This window comes from Meles meles, chromosome 13 (assembly GCF_922984935.1).
Source record: "Meles meles chromosome 13, mMelMel3.1 paternal haplotype, whole genome shotgun sequence".
In the NCBI taxonomy this organism is placed as follows: domain Eukaryota; kingdom Metazoa; phylum Chordata; class Mammalia; order Carnivora; family Mustelidae; genus Meles; species Meles meles.
Window position 1 is genome coordinate 29,370,973 of NC_060078.1, and position 25,184 is coordinate 29,396,156.

Genomic DNA, 25,184 nt, shown 5'->3' on the forward strand with positions numbered 1-25,184 from the left:
GGTCATTGAACTGGGAATTGGGATGAGATGTGCACAATCTGCTCTCCAGAGCAATCGAGAACTGGCTCCAGCACACACTGCCCAAAATTTGTGTTGCCAAAACAGCTTTCAAAAGGACTTGATACACTATCCCAAGTTTGTTTTGTTGTTTTTGTCACTAAGCCTTTTCATCTAAAATCCCTAAGAGATTCCTTTGTTCCCCAGAAACAAAAAGAAGCATCTTTATTATTCTGAAACTCTCAATTTTCATTCTTATAAATCTTGATATTGACATTTGTGGTTCACAAACTAAAAAATAAAAAGCCACCATTTATTGAGTACTTATATGTTTTCGGTGATTTGATCAATTCTCACAACAATGTTGAGAGTGTACTTATTTTATTTATGAGGCTATCAGGGTCAGAAAAAGTCTAGAAACTACCCAAAGTCACGCAGACAATGAATGAGTGGCAGAGCCAGGATTAGGACCTATGTCTGTCTGTCTGTAGAAACCATATTCTTGAGCATCATGCTTAAATTATGTGCTGTGGCAAAGGAGAAGATATATTCAGGTAACTCAAGAGAGCTGATAAATCTGCCTGGGTAAAAGAAAGCTTGATGTCAGCTTGAAAGCTGATAAAAGAAAGCTTGGATACAGACCTGACTTCAGAAATCCTCATGGCAACAAGAAAAGAGCTGCTGGGCGCCTGGGTGGCTCAGTGGTTTAAGCCGCTTGCCTTCGGCTCAGGTCATGATCTCAGGGTCCTGGGATCGAGTCCCACGTCGGGCTCTCTGCTCAGCAGGGAGCCTGCTTCCCTCTCACTCTCTCTGACTACCTCTCTGCCTACTTATGATCTCTCTCTGTCAAATAAATAAATAAAAAAAAAACCTTAAAAAAAAAAAAAAGAGCTGCTGATCTTGTAGCAATTTATGACAGGCTGTTACTTTGTATTAGAGATGTTACTCTGGATTTTAGAACTAGAATGCCTTTGTAATTAATTTTCCCTTCCTTTATTCTTTCATTGTTCTTTGTACCTTCATTATTAAAGCAGCAAGTAAGTTCCATGTGTTCTCTTAAATAACCAGTGGTTATTTATGTTGTATGTATGCATAGTAAGATTTTTGAGCCCTGAATAGCTTGTGCTATCTCAGACATGTATATCTCTCCTATAGTGCCTAGCAAAGTTAACACAGAAGATTTAATAAAAGTTCTTCAGACAATGGCATTGACAACTGATGTAATGGATAAGCCATCCAAACTGCTGTTTTAAATCCCTTGTGAAACAAGACTAATAAAATGAGAAACAAACAAAAAAAAACCAATCTTGTTCAAACAAAAAGAGACATTTTCTCAAATGAATTGTTCCAGAATCTTAGATAAGCAAAACAATTTGACACTCTATCTCACATATCATTATGTTTAAGGTTTGTGACCATCTCTAATCTGATACACTGCATTAAATGATAAGGGCTAACATGCCGCTGGAAATCTTACTTAAAATAAAAAGATAGTTCTTAGTTTTTATTCAATGGGAACTAAAGGAAAATAAGACTCAATCAGTACCAAATGACTTCCTGCCCCTTTCGATCATCCTTCTTTCTGAAATTATTTACTTGTCATATACTACTTTTTCTCTTTCTGTAGCCATGAGAAAAGGATTCTGGAAAATCATAAGACTAAAATTTGTGTAGACTACTCTGTACAGAGATGTCCTGAAAGCTATACAGCATTGTCTTCAGGCTACAGCAACCACAGAATGTGATCTGACAAATACGAAATCCATTAAAAATCTAAAGATTTTTGTGTTTTCATACCATTGGGAAAGTTAACACTAACAGAAATAATATTAATTGTATATATTTTATATATTTTCCTAAGGATAACCTAACAAAGATATTTCTGCTTCTCTTGATTGCTGACTCTTTCATCCATGATGAAACTAAAAGGATTAATTAATCTATAACTATATTATTCTCTAAGCTTAAATACTTCTAAAAAGTAGAGAGAGAAGAAAGTTACTATACCAAGTGGTTAATGCTTCTGAATTCTTAGTTTAAGTCAAAACAAGAATTTTTATCGACAAACAAAGAAGGATTGCATATTATATAGCTATATGACAACATATGGGGCTCTATTTTGTGAAGTTACTTTTTTACATTAACAGAAATGTTAATGAGGGGCACCTGGGTGGCTCAATGGGTTAAGCCTCTGCCTTTGGCTCAGGTCATGATCTCAGGGTCCTGGGATAGAGCCCCACATGGGGCTCTCTGCTCAGCAGGGAGCCTGCTTTCCTCTCTCTCTCTTTCTGAGTGCCTCTCTGCCTACTTGTCATCTCTGTCTGTCAAATGAATTAAAAAAAATTTTTTTCTTAAAAAAAAAAAAGAGAAATGTTAATGAAAGGAAGGAGAAAGGCCTTAAACTCCCAGAATTAAGACAAATCAAGGTTTGTTCAACTTTAAAATAAAATTTATTTTTATAAATTTTATATAAAATTTTTTATAAATTATAAAATTAAATAAAAATTTATTTAAAATAAAATTTAAAAATAAAGTTTGTTCAACTTTATTACCATTGGTGTTCACTTTCCTAACGCTATGAAAATACTGAACATTTCATTTTTAATAGATCTCATGTTCAGCAGATCACCTTCTATATTCCAGAAGCAACCTATGTTTCCAAAGAACATAAAACCATGGCAGATTTGAAACACCCCAGTCTTCCTTGTGGATCTTCCTGCAGTTACTCATTTGAGAGTAGATTCTTCTAAATAGCAACATTTAGCAGCCCTTACAACTTTATGTGCATAAGATTTTTACAGATTTTCATTTTCCATTTTCTTTCTTAAAAAACAGGGGCACTTGGGTGGCTCAGTCGTTAAGTATCTGTCTTCAGCTCCAGGTCATGATCCCAGGGTCCTGGGATCAGGCTCCGCCTTGGGCTGCCTGCTCAGCAGGAAGCCTGCTTCTCCCTCTCCCACTCCCCCAGCTTGTGTTCCCTCTCTTGCTATCTCTCTCTCTCTGTGTCAAATAAATAAATAAAACCTTTAAAAAAAAATAACTGGGGGCACCTGGGTGGCTCAGTCAGTTGAGCATCCAACTCTTGATTTTGGCTGAGGTTGAGATCTTGGGGTCACGGGATTGACCCCCTCATTGGGCTCACTCTGCGCTTAGTAGAATCTGTTTCTCTCCCTCTTACCTTCTCCCTCTGCCTCCCCCCCCCATGCTTGCTTGCTCTCTCTCTCTGTCAAATATATAATTAAAAAAAAATAATAACTAACCATTTTGTTAAGATAAATAGACTGTGGGCAAATCATATAATGCTTCTGTGATTCAGTTTCCTACAAAAGAAGAAAGTATTTTCTGTTTGATCTTCTCCTCTTAGGAACAAGAAAAGTCTAAGGCAATGTTTCTAATTAGGATGGCCATATAATCTACCATTCAAATCATGACATTTTTGAGAGTAAAAAAAGCACCAGGAAAATAGTCATAAACCAAGACTGCCCAGAATGTATTGAGACATGTGGTCCCCTAATCTATAACATTTGTTGTCAAGAGGGGATGAGAAACACCAAGACACATCCAGTGGCTTTCTTAAGGTTTTAAACTGAGGCAAAATGAAGTATACAACACATTGAGTTCCTTACAACAATACGTAGCTCACCGCTTTCTGTCCCAAAGCTGAGATACAGTCTGCTCCGGTCAGAACTTTGGGCATTCCCAACAGAGGACCGTTGTTTCTATTTCTTCTTTCTAATTTATAAACATTCTAAAATTGTCCTGCCCTGTTTCAAGGTCACCACACAAAGAATACAACGTGAGCAATGCCTTTTGGAGTCAGGCGTTGTGGTGGCTTTCCCCCCTTCTTGCCGACAACAAAGCAGATTTAGGAAGGAGAAACAGCTCACGAGGAATTGATTAGCTCATTTCTGACAACTCTGCTTGTGTGTTCTGAATCAGCATAGAATCGTAAATAGCCTGTCCGGACGTTTTCTGATGGGTGCAGCTGACAGTGACAGATTTCCCTTCTCTCCCCCCGTCTTTTGTGCAGTGATTCCAGTCAGCTACAACAGCTTCACAACCAAGTCCTACTGGAACAACAGCAGCTGCAAAACCCATCTCCTTCCTCTCCTAAGGAGTTTCCTTTCAACATGAGTGTTTTGAACTCCACTGCTTCCCCGGCGGTGACAATGCCCAGCAAGCAGGTGAAGGCTCCTTCATCACAGACATTCAGCTTGGCCCGGCCAAAGCATTTCTTCCCCTCTCCGAACACCACCGCAGCAACTGTGTCCCCTTCCAGCTCGCCCGTGTTCACCCTGAGCAGCACTCCTCAAACCATCCAGAGGACAGTGAGCAAAGAGAGCCTCTTGGTTTCTCAGCCGTCCCTGCCAAACAAATCTCTAGGAGGAGTTACCGTCCCAAATGAGCCAACCCCTCTAGCTCCAGGAGAGCCAGCACCAGCACCACTCACATTTGCCATCTCCAGTGGGAACCAGTTTCAGCCCCGCTGTGTTTCCCCAGCTCCTGTCTCTCCCACCAGCCGGATTCAGAACCCAGTGGCTTTCCTCAGCTCTGTTCTGCCTTCTCTCCCTGCCATCCCTCCCACCAATGCCATGGGGCTGCCCAGAAGCGCACCATCTGTGTAAGTGTCAAGATTTCTCGAGTAAAAGATATCACTTAAGAAAAGACATACATGGGGGCGTCTGGGTGGCTCAGTGGGTTAAAGCCTCTGCCTTCGGCTCAGGTCATGATCCCAGGGTCCTGGGATTGAGCCCCGCATCGGGCTCTCTGCTCCGTGGAGAGCCTGCTTCCTCCTCTCTCTCTGCCTGCCTCTCTGCCTAGATGTGATTTCTCTCTGTCAAATAAATAAAATATATAAAGAAAAAAAAGACATACATAGAATAGCTTGGTCTGGGACAGGACTCTCACTTAGTGGATTCCTAGACAATCCTATCTCTGAGGCACTAAATGGATATTGAATACCTTACAGGTTTAATAATTTAAATATTGAAAACACCTCTACAGACACAGAGTCTCTGTGCAGTGCTCAACTTTGGTACCCGAGCTGACCTCCCTAAGTGCCTGATGACTCCTACTGTCCGACCGCCCTTTCAGCCACTCCGATTTCTAGGCTTTCGGACACTGGCAAGGGTTTCTCATGGGTGTATCAGGTGTGAATTTATTTTACAGGCCATCCCAGGGACTAATGAAGAAAAACACGAAGTCTCCGCAACCGGTGAATGATGATTACGTTCGTGAAACTAAGAATGCGGTCATTCAAGACTTGAGGAAAAAAATGAATTTCAGTGATGCCAGATCAAACCAGCAGGTAAGACTGTCGCACACAATGGTTTATTGGAATTTCATGATAAGAAATATCATTTCACTTAACTTAGTCCTTGGATGGACAGGTCACCAGACCTCAGTGAGCCTGACCCTGCACTCTTAGAAGTCATATGGGTCATATGGGAAACTCATCCACATGGATCTACAGTTCTTGATTACCTTGGTAGTTAATCAGTTTAACTATTTATATGTGTTTACACAGAATAGAATATGTCAAAGAAAGAGAAGGACTAGCTAGTTTGCTGGCCATTCCAGCAATCCTCAACTCAGTATAGGCAAATAACATCACATCTTTGAAATATTGCAATATATGAGAAGATCTAGACTTTAAGGAACGCTGGGATGCCACGCTGTCCTTTATCTGTCTCCTACAATCTAATGTGCTAGAGGTCTGTTCACCAGTTCCTCTCACTCTTTGCATTAGCTTGAATCATGTGAAAAGCCGTCAATAGGCAATATCCTGTGGTTCAACCCACTCAACTCCTTGTTTTCTAGTAAGTGCTCACACTGAAGGAGAAAAAGGAAGGCCATAGGTGATCATCAAATAAAAGAAAAATAGACTGAGTATTTTGTTATTTGGGCCATTTATTTTTGCATTTCATAATGTGGTTACTTTTTAAATGTAGGTTTACATTTTAATAACTTAACTCTTGGTTAATTTCCCAAGGTGGGAACTGATAAAAATCTATTTTGAAACATAACATAAGATTTTAGGCAAAACTGTATGCCAAATATTGTGGAATTTGTGGCATAAGTGATCCTGGGAAACAAGGCTCCAAATTTTCCCGACCATATGCTGTTTTCCTTAGTTTCTATCTTTTACCTCCAGTGGAGCTATGGATATATAGTATTTTACAATTGTGTGATATGTTGGGCAATTTTTACTAAGTAGGTTCTTTTGAAAATGTGCTGCTTGAACTGAAGAAGAACACTTAAGCTTGTTATAATTGAGTACACTTTCATGTATCATTTCACCAGATTAGGTATGTTTCTGGGAGATGAATGCCAAAGCAACTATTTTTCTCCATTCCTTCTTCTAGATCGAGAAAGAGGGGGCACAGTTGTCAAACTGTCAGTGGTAGAACTAGAACTAGAGCCCTAGTCCCCAGGACACTTCACATGTTCCCTAAAACGGTGCAGCCTTTTTCAGTTTTATGACAATTACCTTTAAGGTGCCATAAATGTTGCTCTGTCTGATGCAGATTCGCTTTCCTATAATACTGTCATCACATTTGTGGTTGTTAATCCTTCTAAGTATCACTGAAATCAGAGCTGTAATCAGCCAATGTCTTTTGCAACTCAGCAATTGGGAACCCTGTAAAAATAATACCAGGTTAGCACACGAGCCGTGTGATGTTACTTTCATAGTTACTGTAGGTAGATCCATGCTAATCCCCTGCCCAGTTCATGGCAAAGTGGGGTTTGTCTCCTGAAATACTGAAATGTGAGTATATGTGAACATGAACTTCTATGAATTGAGTGTCCTAAACCTGAAAGAGCTCATTATTAACTCCAGGGCCAATAGCGGGGACTAGGAGCAGTTTCAAAAATTATCCCAATCCTCTCCATTTGAATATCTGTGACATGCATCAGTGTTCCCCTGAGAATCATTATTCTGGGAATCGCTATGGTGGTTTACTTACAGAATTGATTCTGGACTAAGTTCTATGCCATGGGTAAGAAAACCAAGCTGCATAAATAAATTGCATAAATGCAATTCAGGAAACTAAGGATCTAAGATGGAAAGTTTGCATTAGCTTGGTAGATGCTGATACTAATTAAGTTTTAAGGAATAAAATGATGACCACATTGTAATACTGCCTCATCATTGTTGCCTTGGGAGATGATAGTGAAGATGTTGTGAAGAACTGTCTAAAGTGTATTATGGCCTAAAGAAGAAAATTTGCTTGGGAAAGTAGAAAAGCAATCATAAAGTAACACTTGCCTGTTGATAGTTATCTGTATCTGCAGACTGGGGACACAGGAATCAAAATGATCAGTTTTCTTATTCCTATATTAGGCTGCCCATATGAAGGGGAAACAAATGATTTCTTCTGACGAGTATGCATTTGTTTTTGTTTTATTTTGTTTTGAAAAATTCTAAGTCCGGAAGCTGGACTCTCTGGCCCTATTTTATTCCTAGCCAATGAAGAATAGCATCCTCTTAGAACATGTGTCTGGTCTAGCCTTATCTCATTATGCTGAGCATGAAAATAAATCAGAGGTCCTTGAACAATGAATTTTGACTATAGATAGTTTCCTCCCCAGAACGCAAACTCCTAAATTAATGTTTTAGAAAATGGGTTTTCTTTGACATTATCTACCACTTTGCATTTCCCTATTGTAGTATTTCAGCATTTACCTTCTAACTCATTTTATAAAACTTTTCTAAGTAGCAATTAACATTTGCTTATTGATTCTTAGAACATTGTGTGACACAAAGGTATCCTCTTTTCAGATGTTCATATTTATTAAAATGGTTAACTTAAACTGACAGTGAAGTTTCTTTGAGTTAGGGACAAGCTAAGAGAAGTGCCCAGCCTCTAGATTTTAGGCTGTATCATTTCTTATTTTGAAGGGTATCATTCACCACCAGTGGAATTTCAGCGGATCAAAAAACATAAATGTTTAAGGATAGTAATGTGAACCTGAAAGGTCAAAGGAACCCAGGATCACAAAATGTAATAATGAAGTTTTCATGATGAATGATTTTTTTAAGTAATTTTTTTATGAACATACAATGTATTATTAGCCCCAGGGGTACAGGCCTGTGAATCGCCAGGTTTACACACTTCACAGCACTCACCATAGCACATACCCTCCCCAATGTCCATAACCTCACCACCCTCTCCCTACCCCCTTCCCCCCAGCCACCCTCAGTTTGTTTTGTGACATTAAGAGTCTCTTATGGTTTGTCTCCCGCCCGATCCCATCTTGTTTCACTTATTCTTTTCCTACCCCCCAAACCCCCCATGTTGCATCTCTACTTCCTCATATCAGGGAGATCCTGTGATAGTTGCAAGACCAATGATTTTAATTCACACATGACTTAACATGATTTTCTGCACCCAGTAACTATTTGGTGCTGTTAATTTCTACACACACTTGCATGCATGCACACACACACACACACACACACACACACTCTGTCTTATTTCAGCTTTCCTCCTTGACCTCATTTCTCTGGAAACCTTCCCATCTCTTTATTACTGCTCCTTCCCCCAACATACTTTTTAAAATTAATTCTTCTTTAAAACTGCCTGTGGTTCCCAGATACTGTCATGCATGACAAAAGAAAAAAAAATATGCACCTAATTGTTGCTATGCTTTTTGTTCCTCTAATCTTCTTAAGCTGTTTAGTTTTTTTTTTCTTCTATCTAAAGCATACCTCTTTCATCTCTTACCATGAACTTTTATGAAAATCCTATTTTGTGAGTCTTGCCATCCATTCCTGTTCTAATAAGAACTCCACACAGCCAATGACCTTATTTTGCTTACCTTGAGCATAGTAGAACCTTGGGATAGTGAAGTGTCCCTATGTCATCTGCCATGGACCCAACCAGGATGCACCAATCACAGTCTCCCTGGGACCTCAGATTGGTGGATCTCTTAATCATCGCTGCACCCCTGTTGTGTCTGGCACAGTGTAGGTACTCAGTAAATATTTGCTGAATTAGCACATAGCTATTCTGATTTATATTGGTTTCTGATAAGATAGTGAAACTTTTGACCAAATAGAAAGTTTTGGATTTGTGGTCTATGGAAAATACCTCACTTGACTATATAGATTCTGATTATGCCTAATTACGGAAACTACATAATGACAATAATCCATTTCGATCAATAGATTTAAAAGATGAAAACACTGAAATTAAGCAAAACTCTGGTGTTAACTGAATGTCAACTTCACACAGAAAAACATTCTCTCCTTTGAGCACAAACATTGCTTACAAGCAGCTAATGCAGAAACTGCTGCTTTTACTCACAACAGGTTAAGGCAAGGGGAAATGGAGAATGCAACATAAATCCATCCTGGAATTCAAAGCCTATGTCTACCAACAGTGGATCAGTAGTTCAAACTTTGTGCAGAACTGTACAGAAAGCACCTAAATTTAACTTAAACATACTGCCTTTTTTTTTTTGCAATTTTCTTTACAAAATCTGAGTTCCATCAGTCATAACTTGGAATGACAATCTTGATTTATGTGTAATCGGGGTAGTTTTCCATGGGATAACCAACTCTTTATTGCAAAGACATCAATTCCTGCTTTGGGGATGGTATACATCTTTGGTAACAGCTCAGAAATAAAGATTCAGTGCTTGAGCAACAAGCCACATACCCCTGGCTCACAACTTCATAGTTTCCTCATTCCTGTTTCCAATTTCCCAGATATTTTATGAAATCTTTCATGGAAATTCCTTGATCTACAGGATGCTTATGTTGTTGCTTATTTGCAGTTTATACATTGTATACCTAGTACCTTAAACAAATATGTCGAAAAAAATTTTTTTTTCTCCCAATATCCCTTTGAATTTATCATGGGACTATTTCTTTTCCTGCCCCTGGAAATCTCAAATATAAGGCAATCTCAAAATAGTTTTGGTCACATTTAGTTCATATAAGGTTTTATGGTAACTTTGTTGCAAAATACAGGTTTGATCCAGTAGTACAAAATTTCCAGTGCTTGTAGTAACCAACACTCCAATCCTTATTCAAAAATAAGATCCCACACACAAACACCCCTATCCATACCCTACAGCGCAGGGACTGTTACAAGTGGTGAACCTAAAGCCAGGGAGGGAAGTGTGGCCAGCTGCTCTCTTTTTTGCTCCCTCTTCCCCCACTTTACTAACTGCTGTTTCTCACTCCCTTTCCCAGCCATGGAGAGACGAAAGCTGACTCCACAGTGGCTTTGTCTTGTAGGGGGCCTAAGTGTGCACGACGGGACCCATCACAGGTCCTATGCCCTGACACAATGCAGGAGTGAATGCTAGTCAAAGTAGTCTTTAGCCTTCCCACTGACAAGAAGCTGCCTCACTCCTCACTCTAGCTTTTTGAGGCAGGAGTCAGAACCTAACCCACTGTAGAAAACGAAACAAGCTCTCCTATTGGGTCCATTTATTTTTTTATTTTTATTTTTATTTTATTAACATATAATGTATTATTTGCTTCAGGGGTATAGGTGAATCATCAGTCTTACACAATTCATAGCGCACACCATAGAACGTACTGTCCCCAATGTCCATACCCCTCCACCCTATCCGTCTCCTGCCACCCCCCAGTAACCCTCAATTTGTTCTGGAGATTAAATCCCTTATATCAGAGAGATCATATGATATCTCTCTGATATTTCTCTGATTGATTTATTTAGCTCAGCATAATAGTCTCTAGTTCCATCCACATCATTACAAATGGTAAGATTTCATTTTTTGATGGCTGCATAATATTCCATTTTACATATATACCACATCTTCTTTATCCATTCGTCTGTTGATGGACATCTAGGTTCTTTCCATAGTTTGGCTATTGTGGACATTGCTACTATAAACATTCAGGTGCACATGGTCCTCTGGATCCCTACATTTGTATCTTTTTTTTTTAAAGATTTTATTTATTTATTTGACAGAGAGAGATCACAAGTAGGCAGAGAGGCAGGCAGAGAGAGAGAGGGAAGCAGTCTCCCTGCTGAGCAGAGAGCCCGATGTGGGACTCGATCCCAGGACCCTGAGATCATGACCTGAGCCGAAGGCAGCGGCTTAACCCACTGAGCCACCCAGGTGCCCCTACATTTGTATCTTTAGGGTAAATACTCAGTAGTGGGGGATTGCTGGGTCTTAGGGTAACTCTATTTTGAACTTTTTGAGGAACCTCTATACTGTTTTCCAGAGTGGCTGAACCACCTTGCATTCCTGCCAACAGTGTAGGAGGGTCCCCTTTCCTCTCAGGGCCACCTATGCTGCATCCCAAAGATTTTGAAAAGTTGTGTTTTCATTTGTTTCCATGAATTTTTTCAATTCTTCTTTAATTTCCTGGTTGACCCATTCATTCCTTAGTAGGATGTTCTTTAGCCTCCATGTATTTCAGTTCTTTCCAACTTTCCTCTTGTGGTTGAGTTCTAGTTTCAAAGCATTGTGGTCTGAAAATATGCAGGGAATGATCCCAGTCTTTTGGTACTGGTTGAGACCTGATCTGTGACCCAGGATGTGTCTATTCTGGAGATTATTCCATGTACACTAGAGAAGAATGTGTTCTTTGGGATGGAATGTTGCTTTGGGATGGAATGTTCTGAATATATCTGAGTGATATATTCAGTCACTAGTCCAGTGTGTAATTTAAAGCCTTTATTTCATTATTGATCTTTTGCTTGATGATCTGTCCATTTCAGTGGGGGGGGGGGGTGTTAAAGTCCCCTACAATTATTGTACTATTATTGATGTGTTTCTTTGATTTTGTTATCAGTTGGTTTATATAATTGGCTGCTCTCATGTTAGAGGCATAGATATTTAAAATTCTTAGATCTTCTTGTTCGACTGACCCTTTAAGTATGATATAGTGTCCTTTCTCATTTCTTATTATAGCCTTTGACTTAAAATCTAATTTGTCTGGTATAAGGATTGCCACCTCAGGTTTCTTTTGATGTCCATTAGCATGGTAAATGGTTTTCCTCTCCCTGACTTTAAATCTGGAGGTGTCTTCAGGTCTAAAATTAGTTTCTTGCAGACAGCATATCACTGGGTCTTGCTTTTTTTATCCATTCTGATACATTGTGTCTTTTGATTGGGGCATTTAGCCCATTTACATTCAGAGTAACTATTGAAAGATAGGAATTTAGTGCCATTGTATTGTCTGTAAGGTGGTTTTCACTGTATATTGTCTCTGTTCCTTTCTGGTCTGTTACTTTTAGGCTCTCTTTGCTTAGAGGACCCCTTTCAATATTTCCCACAGGGCTGGTTTGGTGTTTGCAAATTCTTTTAGTTTTTGTTTGTCTCAGAAGCTTTTTGTCTCTCCTTCTATTTTCAGTGATAGCCTAGCTGGATATAGTATTCTTGGCTGCATATTTTCCTCATTTAGTCTCTGAATATATCACACCAGTTCTTTCTGGCCTGCCAGGTCTCTGTGGATAAGTCTGCTGCCAATCTAATATTTCTACTGTTTTATGTTACAGACCTCTTGTCCCAAGTTGCTTTCAGGATTTTCTCTTTGTCACTAAGACTTGTCAGTTTTACTCTTAGAGGAAGGGGTGTGGACCTTTTTTACTGGTTTTAAGGGGGGTTCTCTGTGCCTCCTGGATTTTGATGTGTATTCCCTTCACCAAATTAGGGAAATTCTCTGCTATAAGTCACTCCAATATACCTTCTGCCCCCATCTCTCTTTCTTTTTCTTCTGGGATCCCAATTATTCTAATATTGTTTCATCTTATGGTATCACTTATCTCGCCAATTCTCCCTTCGTGGTCCAGTAGTTGTTTATCTCTCTTTTTCTCAGCTTCTTTATTCTCCATCATTTGGTCTTCTATAAAACTAATTCTCTCTTCTTTCTCATTTATCCTGGCAGTAAGAGCTTCCATTTTTTTTTATGGCATCTCATTAATAGCTTTTTTGATTTCTACTTGGTTAGATTTTGGTTCTTTTATTTCTCCAGAAAGGGATTCTCTTGTATCTTCCATGCTTTTTTCAAGCCCAGCTAGCGCCTTGATAATTGTCATTCTGAACTCTAGTTCTGACATCTTACTAATGTCCATATTGATTAGGTCCCCATTGGTACTGCCTCTTGTTCTTTTGTGTGTGTGTGTGTGTGTGTGTGTGTGTGTGTGTGTGTGTGTGGTGAGTTTTTCCATCTTGTCATTTTATCCAGATAAGAATAGATGAATGAAAGAAAAACATACTAAAATGGTAGCAATAACCCCAGAAAAATATATACTAACCAAATGGGAAGAGACCTGAAACTGGTGTGGGGAGAAGAAAGAGGGGGAGAAATATATATATATATCTATATTAGACTGATGACTAGAACAGAGCCACACACTTGATTTGGGGTGTATTTTGATCTGTTAGGAGAAACTGCCTTCAAAAATTTTAAAGAAACAAAATCTTATATATATATATATAAATAAGGGTAAACATGATGAAGGAATGGAATATGACTGTAAAAATGAAAATTAAAAAATATTCTAGAAAAAGGAATTGATAAGAAGGTGGTTAAAAAAGAAAAAAAAAAAAGAGGAAAGAATGTGATCAGCCTGGAAACTAGAACAAAGCCATGTGCTAGATTTAGGGTAAATTTTGATCTGTTAGAAGAAAGTGTATCCCAAAATTTTAAAGAAAGAAAAACCTATATGTATACAAAAAATAAGGTTAAATACAATAAAGGGATGGAATATGACTATAACAATGAAAATTTTTAAAGATTTTTTAAAGGTATTGACAAGATAAGATAATTAAAAAGGGTAAAATAGGAAAGAGGAAAAATTAAAAGAAAATAGAATAAGAAAGAAATAAAATTTTAAAAATTTAACTTTGAAAAACTAAAGAGTCATTGGAAAAGAGCCATGAATTCTATGTGTTGCATTCCCCTACCTCTGGAGATTTGCAGTTCTCATTGATCAGTATACTTGGTCTTGGCTGGATGTTCTTGCTAATCTTTTGGGGAGGGGCCTGTTGCAGTGATTCTCAAATGTCTTTGCCTGAGGTGGAATTGCACTGCCCTTGCCAGGGTCCAGGCTAAGTAATCTGCTCAGTTTTGCTCTTGGGAGCTTTTGTTTCCTGAACACTTTCTGTAGAACTTTGGAGGACAAATATGAAAATCATGGCCACCCAATCTCCAGCCCCATAGGAGCTGAGAGCTCAGGGCCCCACTCCTCAGTGCGCCCTCAGAGAAAAGCAGTCAATCACTCCCATCTCCCTGGTCTCTGGCCTCACTCTGTGCTCACCCAGCCTGTGACCAAGCATTTCTATCTCTGGCACACAACCCCATTTGGAGTCTCCAAACCCAGCAGATTCCTGCAGTTTGCTCCTGTGCCACTCCTCCCAAAGGAAGGAGAAAGGGGTCTCCCAGGATCTGTCACTTGTGGGGTCCCTGTTTGAAGAGCAGAGGCCCAACTGTGCCTGAGATCACGGTTTAAGGTAACCCCAAGCTAAAAGCCCACTCCTCAGCTCCACCTCTGCAGCTGGCTTCCCCACTCTGATGCCTGGCAGCTCTGCCACACTCAAACACCCCTGGTCTTTTTGTGACACCACAGATCCTGAGACCACACTGTCCCTGCAAGGGCTCCACCCACTGCTTAGTCTCTGGAGCAATGTCCCTCAGTGGAACAGACTTCTAAATTTCCAATTTTGTGCTCTGCTGCTCTATCCCTTGCCAGTCCCCCTCCCCACGGTCTATATACAGGAAGTATATTGTCTCAGATTCACTTCTCCACACATCCTACCTTCCAGAAAGTGGTCACTTTTCTGTTCCTAGACTTGCTGCTCTTCTTCTCTTCTATCTCTGTTGAGTTTATAGGTGTTCAGAGTGATTTGATAACTATCTAGCTGAACTCCCGGGATGTGAGGGTATTTAGGTCTCCTGCTCCTCCACCATCTTGCTTGTAGCTCCCAATGGGCCTATTTAATCTCCCTCACTGAGCTTGAAGTGAAGGCAGGTACTCTTGGGGTAGAGGGGGAGGTAGGAGATGCATAGATACAATAGCTCTCTCCAAAGTGCTCTCACTGGATTGTTTCCCCTCTGACTCCTTTGTTTCTCTGGCGGATGTGGGGGCTTTAAATGGTCTACCCTGTCCGTAAGCAACTGCTTTGAAATTTCTGAAGAATAGTTTGTCTGTCAGCTCACTTGTTTTCCGATACCTAGCCCATCTTAGGCTTCAATAAAAACTTCCTATTAAGAGGCACCTGGGTGGCTCAGTTGGTTGGGCATCTGCTTTTGTCTCAGGTCATGATCCCAGGGTCCTGGGATCAAGCCCCACATAGGGTTCCTTGCTCCATGGGAAGCCTGCTTCTCCCTCTCCCTCTCCCTTTGCCTGCCACTCTGCCTACTTCGTTCTCTCTCTCTCTCTCTCTCTCTCTCTGTGTCAAATAATAAATAAATAAAATCTTTAAATTAAAAAAAAACTTCCAATTAAGATCTTGTTGCAACCGTATCCTCAGTACATAGTTATCAGTAGTATTTTTTAAATAATTCATTGAATGTTCTCTATCATCTCCCAATTCATCATACTGAAAAAATAATAAATATATAACCAATATGCATACATTTATAGTGAACAAATTGTGCATATTTTCATCATATTGCTTCTGTAGTTCCTTGGATCAAATCAATTCAAACATTTATAAATTCTGTAAAATCAGACCCCAAGTTGGTAAAATCAAGTTTGGAATACACAGAGACAATGTGATATTGATATTCTCAGGCAGGCACTTACAGCCTCATATATATCACCCACTGTGTTCCTGAAGGTTAGGAGTAATCATAACTTAGAACTATGTACAAAACACTTCTTAGGGAAAATTACTTGATACTTTCAAAATAGAATTTCAGGAATTTATCTCTCCCTATAATAACTCTGACAATGTATTTAACCAGGAAGTTACCAGCCCTTACAGGTCAGGCAATAGGAGAAGCATGAGGAAAGACTCTTTAAATTAGAGCAAGGACTCCATTAGAACAATGGCTAGAGTTGGTATGGAATGACTAGGAGTTTGGGGCCTTAAATGAAACAAGATGAGAAGCTCTGAAAGGCTAAGACCTCCTGCCACCCTCACAAAAACTGTTGTTTCCTGAACCCTAGGATCTGTGTATGAGGTTTGAAAATATGTGAATTATTCTGTTTGGATGTAATTTTTAAAATAATAAAATGTCTATTTAATACCTACCTCATATGGTAAGAGAATAAAATGACTCATTGGTTTTACTCCTAAATATCCCAGAAAATAAACAAATGTGTTAAAAAGAAAAATAATATATATTCATAATCACAAAGGCAATTCAAGAAAGAAGAAATATATTTTCTTCATGTGATTTTTAAACTGGAAGACTAAGAAATATTTCAAATTTGGCAGAACATTTATTGTATTTATGGAAAATATAGTCATTGTGAAGTATTAGATTGAATCTATGAAATTCTACACTTTTGACCTACAAAAATGTCAGTTTCATATTATTCAACCTAATAGGTAGAAAGTTGGAAGCTTTAATATTAACTTTTTAAAAACTCTTATAATGTAGAAAATAGTCTTAATACTTTTAAACTAGGTTTCTTAATACTTTTAAACTAGGTTTCAAATTAATAGACGTGAACAATTTTTTGCTTTAACTGGTTTGAATTATCTGATTAAAAATTAATAAGCTAACTGGAGATTAATCATTTTCTCTACCATGAAAGAACCGTGGATTTATTTTGCTTACCCAGTGTGAGATGTGGCCAAGAGAGGAGGATTTAAAATTGGTTTCAAGAGGAGTGCCTGGGTGGCTCAGTGGGTTAAAGCCTCTGCCTTCAGCTCAGGTCTTGATCTCAGGGTCCTGGGATCGAGCCCCGCATTGGGCTCTCTGCTCAGCAGGGAGCCTGCTTCCTCCTCTCTCTCTCTCTGCCTGCCTCTCTGCCTACTCATGATCTCTGTCTGTCAAATAAATAAATAAAATCTTTAAAAAATAATAAAATTGGTTTCAAGAAATTGAAACCAAAGAACCTCTGATTTCTGTATTTCTGTGTTTCATAAGCTCCAATTCTACAAAAATTCAGGTGATAATATGTATAAGACAATAACTAAAGAACAAGAGTAATGTGACTTTATAACTTCAGAATACAGCTTATGAGTCTTAAACTCAATCACTCTGCTTAAGACTCGGGGCAGATGTATATCAGTCATGTGCTTTCAAATTTTATTTCAGGAACATCCTAATGCCATCTCCATGGAGCTCACCTAAATTACGAAATTGTGGTTAACTAGAGTCACAAGCTTACAGAAGGTCTTACCCTCAGCCCAAAGCCAGGGCTCTGGAGTCCTCAGAGATGCATTTGGAACAAGGGATTGCCCCCATGTCATTCCTGTCTTTGCTCATTATTCAGATACTCATTGAGCACCTGCCATGAAACAGACACTATTCCAGGTGCTGTTGATACAGTGAGAAGCAAGATAAAAATCTCTGCTCTTGTGGAGCTAACATTCCAATCCTTAGAGAGATATTCAATCACTCAATCAATAAGCAAACAAGAAATATACTGGATAGCAACCAGTACTATGCACAGTATTAGAATGGGAGTGGACTGGGAAGGCTGCTTTGGGAGGTGACATATAATCTCGATAGAATTCAGCAGGGAGAGGGAGTGACTGCAATTCAGGATAAGTCCTAGATTTAGGGTTTAACTTGGTAACTCCAAGTGTGGTCTGAGGACGTGTAGCAATCTGCAGGCTATCACATCTCCACCTTGGTGTAAGCACAGAAACTGAGAGTAACCATTAAAAAATTTTTATAGCAATTTGACAGAAAAATGTTATGCCTATGAATATAATAATTTTTCATGCCTCCTAAATTTCATTTTGCTACACATTCATTTTTATTTCACTTTATAAAAGTATGCACTGGACATTTTTTAAAACCTGGTTTTCAAATGGAATATTATGCAGCCATCAAAAACCCGAAATCTTGCCATTTGCAAGGATGTGGATGGAATTAGAGGGTATTATACTAAGTGAAATAAGTCAATCAGAGAAAGACAATTATCATATGATCCCACTGATAAAAGGAATTTGAGAAACAGGACAGAAGATCACAGGGAAAGGGAGGGAAAAAATGAAATAAGACAAAACCAGGGAGGGAGACAAATCATAAGAGACTCTTAATCTCAGGAAACAAGCTGAGGGCTGCTGGAGTGGAGAGGGTGGGAAGGATGGGGTGGCTGGGTGATGGACATTGGGGAGAGTTTGTGCTATGGTGAGTGTTAGGAATTGTGTAAGACTGATGAATCACAGACCTGTACCCCTGAAACAAATAATATATTATATGTTAATTTTTTAAAATTTGGTTTTCAGCAAAGATAGTGCAAGAAACACTGGCTTAACTATTTAACCAAGTAGATGAGTCATGGCACCATTTTCTGAGATGGGCAAGGGTAGGGTAGGAGCATCTCTGGGAGACAGAAATCAAGTATGTGTTGTTTGGATCATGCTAAGTTTGAGATGCCCCTTGGGCGCCCAAGCCATGATATAGAATCAGTCGCTGGGTATATGACTCTTATGATGTACAATAGATCATCAGGTATATGAATTTTGTGGAAAGATCAGGCCAGAAGATATGGATTTGGACTCATCAGCATTCAGAAGTGAGACAGGATGAGACCACCTACCTAGGTCTAGGAGCTAGCAAAGGAGACTGATAAGGAGCAACTAAAGAAAAAGAAGGAAAAACAATAAGGTGTCATGAAAGCAAACAGAAGAAAATATTTCAAAAAGGAGAAAATAGTCATCCTTGTCTAATGTTCCTGAGAGATCAGGTAAGATAAGAACAGATAAGTGACGACTGGATTTGGTGAATTTGGAGACCCTGACAATAGTAATCTCAGGGGAACAGTGAGAACACAAGCTTAATTGGAGTGCATTACTAAAATACTGGGTGACAAGCAAATGATCCTGTAACAATACAAAATTATTTCAGCTAGTTTTGTTGTGGTGAGAGTAGAGAGATGGATATGGAGTCAAGGGAGATTTATTCAAGACAGGTTTCATCAAGTATGCAGATGGGAGTGTCCAGTAAAGACAGGAAGCTGGTAATGCAGGCATGCATCAGAATACAATTCAGAATAGTTTTGCCATATTACCAGATAGGAAGTTCTACATTTGAAATGGACATTAATAGTAGTAATGGAAATTACATTCCATCTTCATTTCTCTACAGGATGCTACTGGGGCTCCATACTCAAGGTGAGGAATCAGGATTCACTAAGGCAGTTTGGGATTATAGTAGAGACATTGGCATCTCCTTTAGTGCTCTGTGGGGAGGAACTGGAAATGGAACATGCCTGGTTTATTGGGTTTCCATGATATATATTTACCGTCTGAATCTAAAAAGTTCCATCCTCAAATCATACTGATAGACATCTTCTTTCGCACCCATGGAATTGAAACTGAAACATGTTTTCCATCTTGACAGGAGTACAAAATTTCAAGCTTTGAGCAGAGGCTGATGAATGAAATAGAGTTTCGCTTGGAACGTACCCCTGTTGATGAATCAGATGATGAAATCCAACATGATGAGATCCCCACGGGCAAGTGTATTGCTCCCATCTTTGACAAAAGACTCAAGCATTTCCGGGTTACAGAAGGCTCTCCAGTGACATTTACCTGCAAAATTGTTGGAATACCTGTTCCAAAGGTAGGAGAAGATGACCAGCTGGTGGGCCAACCAACACAGAACCGTAGACAGTGCCTTCCAGAAAGTCTTACCAGATTCTAGGGAAATATCTACAGAGGGAATAAAAACCACTACCAGAAAAACTAACAAAGCCCAGATAATTTCACTAAAAAGAGACAGTCAAGGATAAGACAGTTAAATAATTAGGCCCCAAATAAATCAGACTTATGGGTAAGTTAGAATTTAAATAAAAGTTTAAAATAAGCTTCTTAGTCATAATCCTCCACTTTGGGCTATTGATTCTCTCAAACCAAACTCACCAAATTGATATTTTTCTTTTTATTTAACGCTTACTGAATACCCACAAAGGACCTGTTGTTGCACAAAGTAGCTATATTTGTATCATTACTATCAGGTTGGTAAATGCTGAAAATGTCGTATCATTATCATTGACTGCAGAAAAATCTTATGAGTCACCAGATTTTTTTGGCAGTCAGCTGAAAGAAGGATTTACACCCAGTATGGCTGTGATAGGGGACCTCTCCGCTCTACTTGCACAAACATTAGCATGGTGTTATCATGTATGGTTAAGTAACTAGGAAACATGGAGGAGAACAGCTGCAGCCAGTACTCTAACCCCCCTGTCTTTGAGAGATCTCCTTGATACATACAGAACTCAACATGAAAAATCTATTTATTTAAATGTTTATTTAATGAGAAATTTAGCCAGTGAGTCCTGGCCTCCTTCCACTTGGTATAAAAAACCGTACTATCCTTTCAGGTAGAGTGAACTATTGTAGACCTGGAGATCTGTGACTGCGGAAGACTTGAGCTTTTAGATAGGATATTGGGGGGAAAATTCATGCTCCTGGTTTTCATCATTTTGTTTATGAAGACGTGTCTGTTCCTTGGGGTGACTTTTTAAGTAATTACGAAGTAAAATAAGAAGAGTCAAAAGCTTTATCTCAATCCTAAATCATACAGAATTTTTAACTTAAGTATTGTATATGTATAAGTATTGTATATGTATATGTATTACACAGACATTTTAAAAATATTTTTTTCAAAGTGCTTTAAAAGGGATGGGGCTCTTGCAGAGACGCCGTTGCCTCACCCTACTCCCTACTTCATTATCGTATGTTCTCCTCGATTATCTTTCATTGCAGGTTTACTGGTTCAAAGATGGGAAGCAGATTTCAAAGAGAAATGAGCACTGCAAAATGAGGCGAGAAGGAGATGGGACGTGCTCTCTGCACATCGACTCCACCACCGGTGATGATGACGGCAACTACACTATCATGGCTGCCAACCCCCAGGTGGAGAAGCAGGGTTCTGCGCTGTGCTGCACTGAGGAAGGAGCACTTGATGTCATTGTGAATGAGACCTTGAGAAGTGCTAGTTACTAAGGATTGCTGAGGAAAATGAATGAGGATCATTGTTACTGTGTGTAACTAGAGCACAGCTTAAAAGACCAGTTAGCCATGGATGGGTCACACAAGCCTTGAGCCTTTGTCAAAGGACATTAGAAATACCTGTTCTCTATGTCCCAGATGTATTGGGCTAAATCTTTTGTTTACCAACTCATTGATTCTCTTGAAGAGTCTATAAATCATTCTATCGAAGAATGATTTTTTTTTTTTTTTGGTAAAAGTTAGAAAGCCATAATCTCTCACTTTTCTTTTCTGAATGAGATTTAGGATCAAGAATTAAAATTCCTCTAAAAGATATGACAGAATAAGTATCTTCAACTATTACTAGAATACAAAGTATAGAGCTATAATTTCTACTCACCCACTCTCCTTATTAAAATGTTAGTTTTGGGGCACCTGGGTGGCTCAGTGGTTTAAGCCTCTGCCTTTGGCTCAGGTCATGATCTCAGGGTCCTGGAATCGAGCCCCACATCGGGCTATCTGCTCAGCGGGGAGCCTGCTTCCCCTCTCTCTCTGCCTGTCCCTCTGCTTACTTGTGATCTCTCTCTCTCTGTAAAATAAATAAATAAAACCTTTTAAAAAAATAAAATGTTAGTCTTGAGGATAAATCTCTATCAAGAAAAGTATAAAATACTTGGCCATAGTCTCTGCATGTGGCCGCAGATAATGTTCAGTGCACAAGAATTCGATTTTTTTTACATTTGTGTTCTGTTCATTTCTCAGCTCAAAATAAAAGTCATCACAATGTTCTTTAAATCTCTTTCCTGGACTATTTTTTAAAAGATTTTATTTATTTATTTGACAGAAAGAGAGATCACAAATAGGCAGAGCAGTAGGCAGAGAGAGAGGGAGAAGCAGGCTCCCTGCTGAGCAGAGAGACCAATGTAGGACTCCATCCCAGGACCTGGGGACCATGAACTGAGCTGGAGGCAGAGGCTTCACCCTCTGAGCCACCCAGGTGCCCCTCTCCCCTGGACTACTAACAGTGATTTAAGGAGTCATATTTTATTGTTTTTATCCCCCAACCCCAAGTTTTCTTGTGCATAATAGTTGGCCAAAAGGTTCAAAACTGTTCCAGTCCAGAAAAATTTATATAAATTTGAAAAAAAAATGGGGAATTCTCTTATTTTAAATTCATTTTTGTTTCAGGGACGAATCAGCTGTTCTGGCCACTTGATGGTACAAAGTTTGCCCATTCGCAGTCGACTAACATCTGCTGGTCAGTCTCACAGGTAAAGACAGTAAGAATCTCCCTTCTCGAGCCCCTCCCAAGCAGCCACCTACCACAATGAGCATCAAAGTGCTGGGTCTACAAATTGTTACTTAAAATGTAGTCCTGTACCTGTAGCATCAGCATCCCTTGGGAGATTGTTGCAAATGTGGAATCCCAAGCACTGCCCCCCCGGACCTACTGAATCAGAAATTCATTTTAATAAGATCCCTAGGTGACTTATAAGCACATTAACTTTGAGACCCACAGGTCTGTCACACACTCTTGATGGCTTAAAATTTGTGACCATCAGTAGCACCTGTGCAGATAATATATAAACCAGAGTCTTTGAATTAAATTACCGTATTTTCTTTAAAAACACAGAAACTGCTAATGGTTATGTCTATAGATTGAATATTTTTGTTGTTGGTGTCCCCAGTATAACAATTGACTCTAACACAGCAATTGACTTTCTCCCTCTCTGATTTTACTAACCACTAAGAATTAAGAGCCTGGCTTCCCCTTGAGTCTTATGGTGCCACAGAGTCTTAGCAAAGCATTCCATAGTTGCTGACATGGATGAATTATATTTGACTTACCAAAGGAGCAAAAATAGTGACCCAAGTTTCAGATACAGTATTTCATCACCGCTGCAACTATACCTTCTTTGTCGTTTTTTTTTCCCCCCTTCAAGAACAGCTGTTACTGTTGGTCAGTCTTAACTAGTTCAAGTTCCTGATCATCTTTAATGGTCTGCCATAATTTATAGCCAGGTTAAATTTTATTACTCAGAGACACAGGGATTGCAGCTGCCTTGTTCTGGGTAATAAACAGGACTTGTCTGTTGGCTCTCATTTGAGATTCGGCTTGAATACTGATTTATTTGTTTATTTTGAAACTTTTGAACAACTGGTCAAAGCCCAGGCAAGGGGAGCTGAGCCACTTAACCCAGAATGACTTCAGAGAGAAAGAAGCTAAAGCCTGTTTATTTAATTACAGATCTCATAAGATAATCCTACAGGGTATGAGATGCTTACCACCTGGCTTTTTACATAAGCTTCACACCATTATTTATTATTTTATCATTTGTTTACAGTCTAGCAGCCTCCTTCCCTACCACGCCCCCAAAATATCTGTTCTCCATGGTCTATTGCCATGCATAAATGCTTGCTGATGTAGGTTTATAGATTGGTTTCTATGTTTAATGCCTGACCTTGCTTGTTTTTGTAGAGGAAGGTCCCGAGCACAAGAGAGAGACAAAGAGCCCCTACAGGAACGCTTTTTCCGACCACATTTCCTGCAGGCTCCTGGGGATATGGTAGCTCACGAGGGGCGCCTCTGTCGGCTGGACTGTAAGGTAGACTCTAATCCTCATCCTTGGTTCAGGATCTGTTCACATTTTGCATTTGTCTGACTTATTTTTGTTTGTATTTGTTTTATGTTTTGTTTAGAGAAAGAGGGACTGGGGAAGCGAAAGAGATCACTTCTTTTCTCACAAGGCTTTTTCAGAACATTTAATCCCAGACAAAAAAAAAATTTTTGATGAAATTTTTAAGTCTTTGTACCTTAATAAATTTACATTGGTGTTGTATCAAGTTGACCCTGTATTTGTAAAAGACAACCAAGGAACTGATGTAATTCAGACATTTTCCATGTAGTGCTGGGAAAGTCTTTATTGCTATAAAGCCAAAAGTGTGATTTTTGCATCCTTGAAGTGTCTGTGACCTATAGGCTTTGAAAAAATTGTAGTCATGAAAAGATGGCTCTGAGGTGGTTTATGAAAACAGAAGTTGGTCTCTCATACTAACCAACATCCAGCAGCTTTAGCTATTCTGCATTCTAACTCTTCAGCCAGAAACTGTTCAGCTGAGCATCATGGATATCCCTCAGTATGAAGAGAAACTTACGTCACCTATTGCCCTCCAAAGATTCAGAATGCTATGGAATTTTTAGATGCTAAGTGGTAAACGCTTGAGGTTAATCATTCGTAGAGGTGGTTCTTACTCTGTCAATGGCTGCCTAAATAATATTCGGGATTGATTGTTACTTCTTCCACCCTAACCCCTGAAAGATTCCCATTCCGGGTCCCATTTCTAGAGATTCTGACTTAAGATAGTAGGTGGACATTGGGATTTTCAAATGCTCCCCCACGTGATTGTAACACAGAGAAATATCTGAGAACTCTAATGTCTGCCCTTTCCTTGGTTCCTCTCGCGATTCTCAGGTATGTAAGCAACAACATATCATCTGTGAAACTGACTCTGCAGACCTATTTTATCTATTCATTTAGTTTTTATTTCTTACTTATTCTAATCTAAAATATAATCATCCCCTGAATTTGGGGTCAAACTACTATACAATTTAAATTAATATGGCCCCTCACCCAGTACCTCTTGTCCTGATGCCCCTGAGAGAGGTGTCTCTCCACCCCGTGTTTTTTCTCACTACTTGGTGCCAGACAAGGATGAAGAATTCAGCCACCAAATAAATCTGCTTGTCATCAGCCTGTCATTTGCCTCAGTTGTCCTGTTATTTATTAGGTGAGTGGCTTACCGCCTCCAGAGCTGACGTGGCTGCTCAATGGCCAACCAGTGCTACCAGACGCCTCCCACAAGATGTTGGTCAGAGAAACTGGAGTTCACTCTCTGCTCATTGACCCGCTCACTCAACGTGATGCAGGGACCTATACATGCATTGCTACCAACAAAACCGGACAGAATTCTTTTAGTCTGGAGCTCACCGTAGTAGGTAAGGTTGGCTTCCGGGACCCCCAAGCATAACTCCCTTTTAAAGTTATTGCCCAAATAAGCACAACCTCTGACAGAATTCCTTAGTCCTTTGCCCTACCAAGTTTCATCTCTGTTTCTCCTTCACTATA

General features: G+C 39.3%; 1 protein-coding gene across 1 annotated transcript in view; it reads left to right on the top strand.

Moving 5' to 3' along the window:
* The window catches only part of MYPN (myopalladin), an 86,778-nt gene that overhangs the window by 52,138 nt on the left and 9,456 nt on the right, over positions 1-25,184 (top strand). Inside the window, exons 10-16 of the mRNA XM_046027506.1 lie at positions 4,028-4,618; positions 5,167-5,305; positions 19,466-19,687; positions 20,833-20,982; positions 22,246-22,328; positions 23,537-23,663; positions 24,847-25,054. Coding sequence (XP_045883462.1) covers positions 4,028-4,618; positions 5,167-5,305; positions 19,466-19,687; positions 20,833-20,982; positions 22,246-22,328; positions 23,537-23,663; positions 24,847-25,054 — 1,520 coding nt within the window. The remainder of the gene's footprint in view (positions 1-4,027; positions 4,619-5,166; positions 5,306-19,465; positions 19,688-20,832; positions 20,983-22,245; positions 22,329-23,536; positions 23,664-24,846; positions 25,055-25,184) is intronic.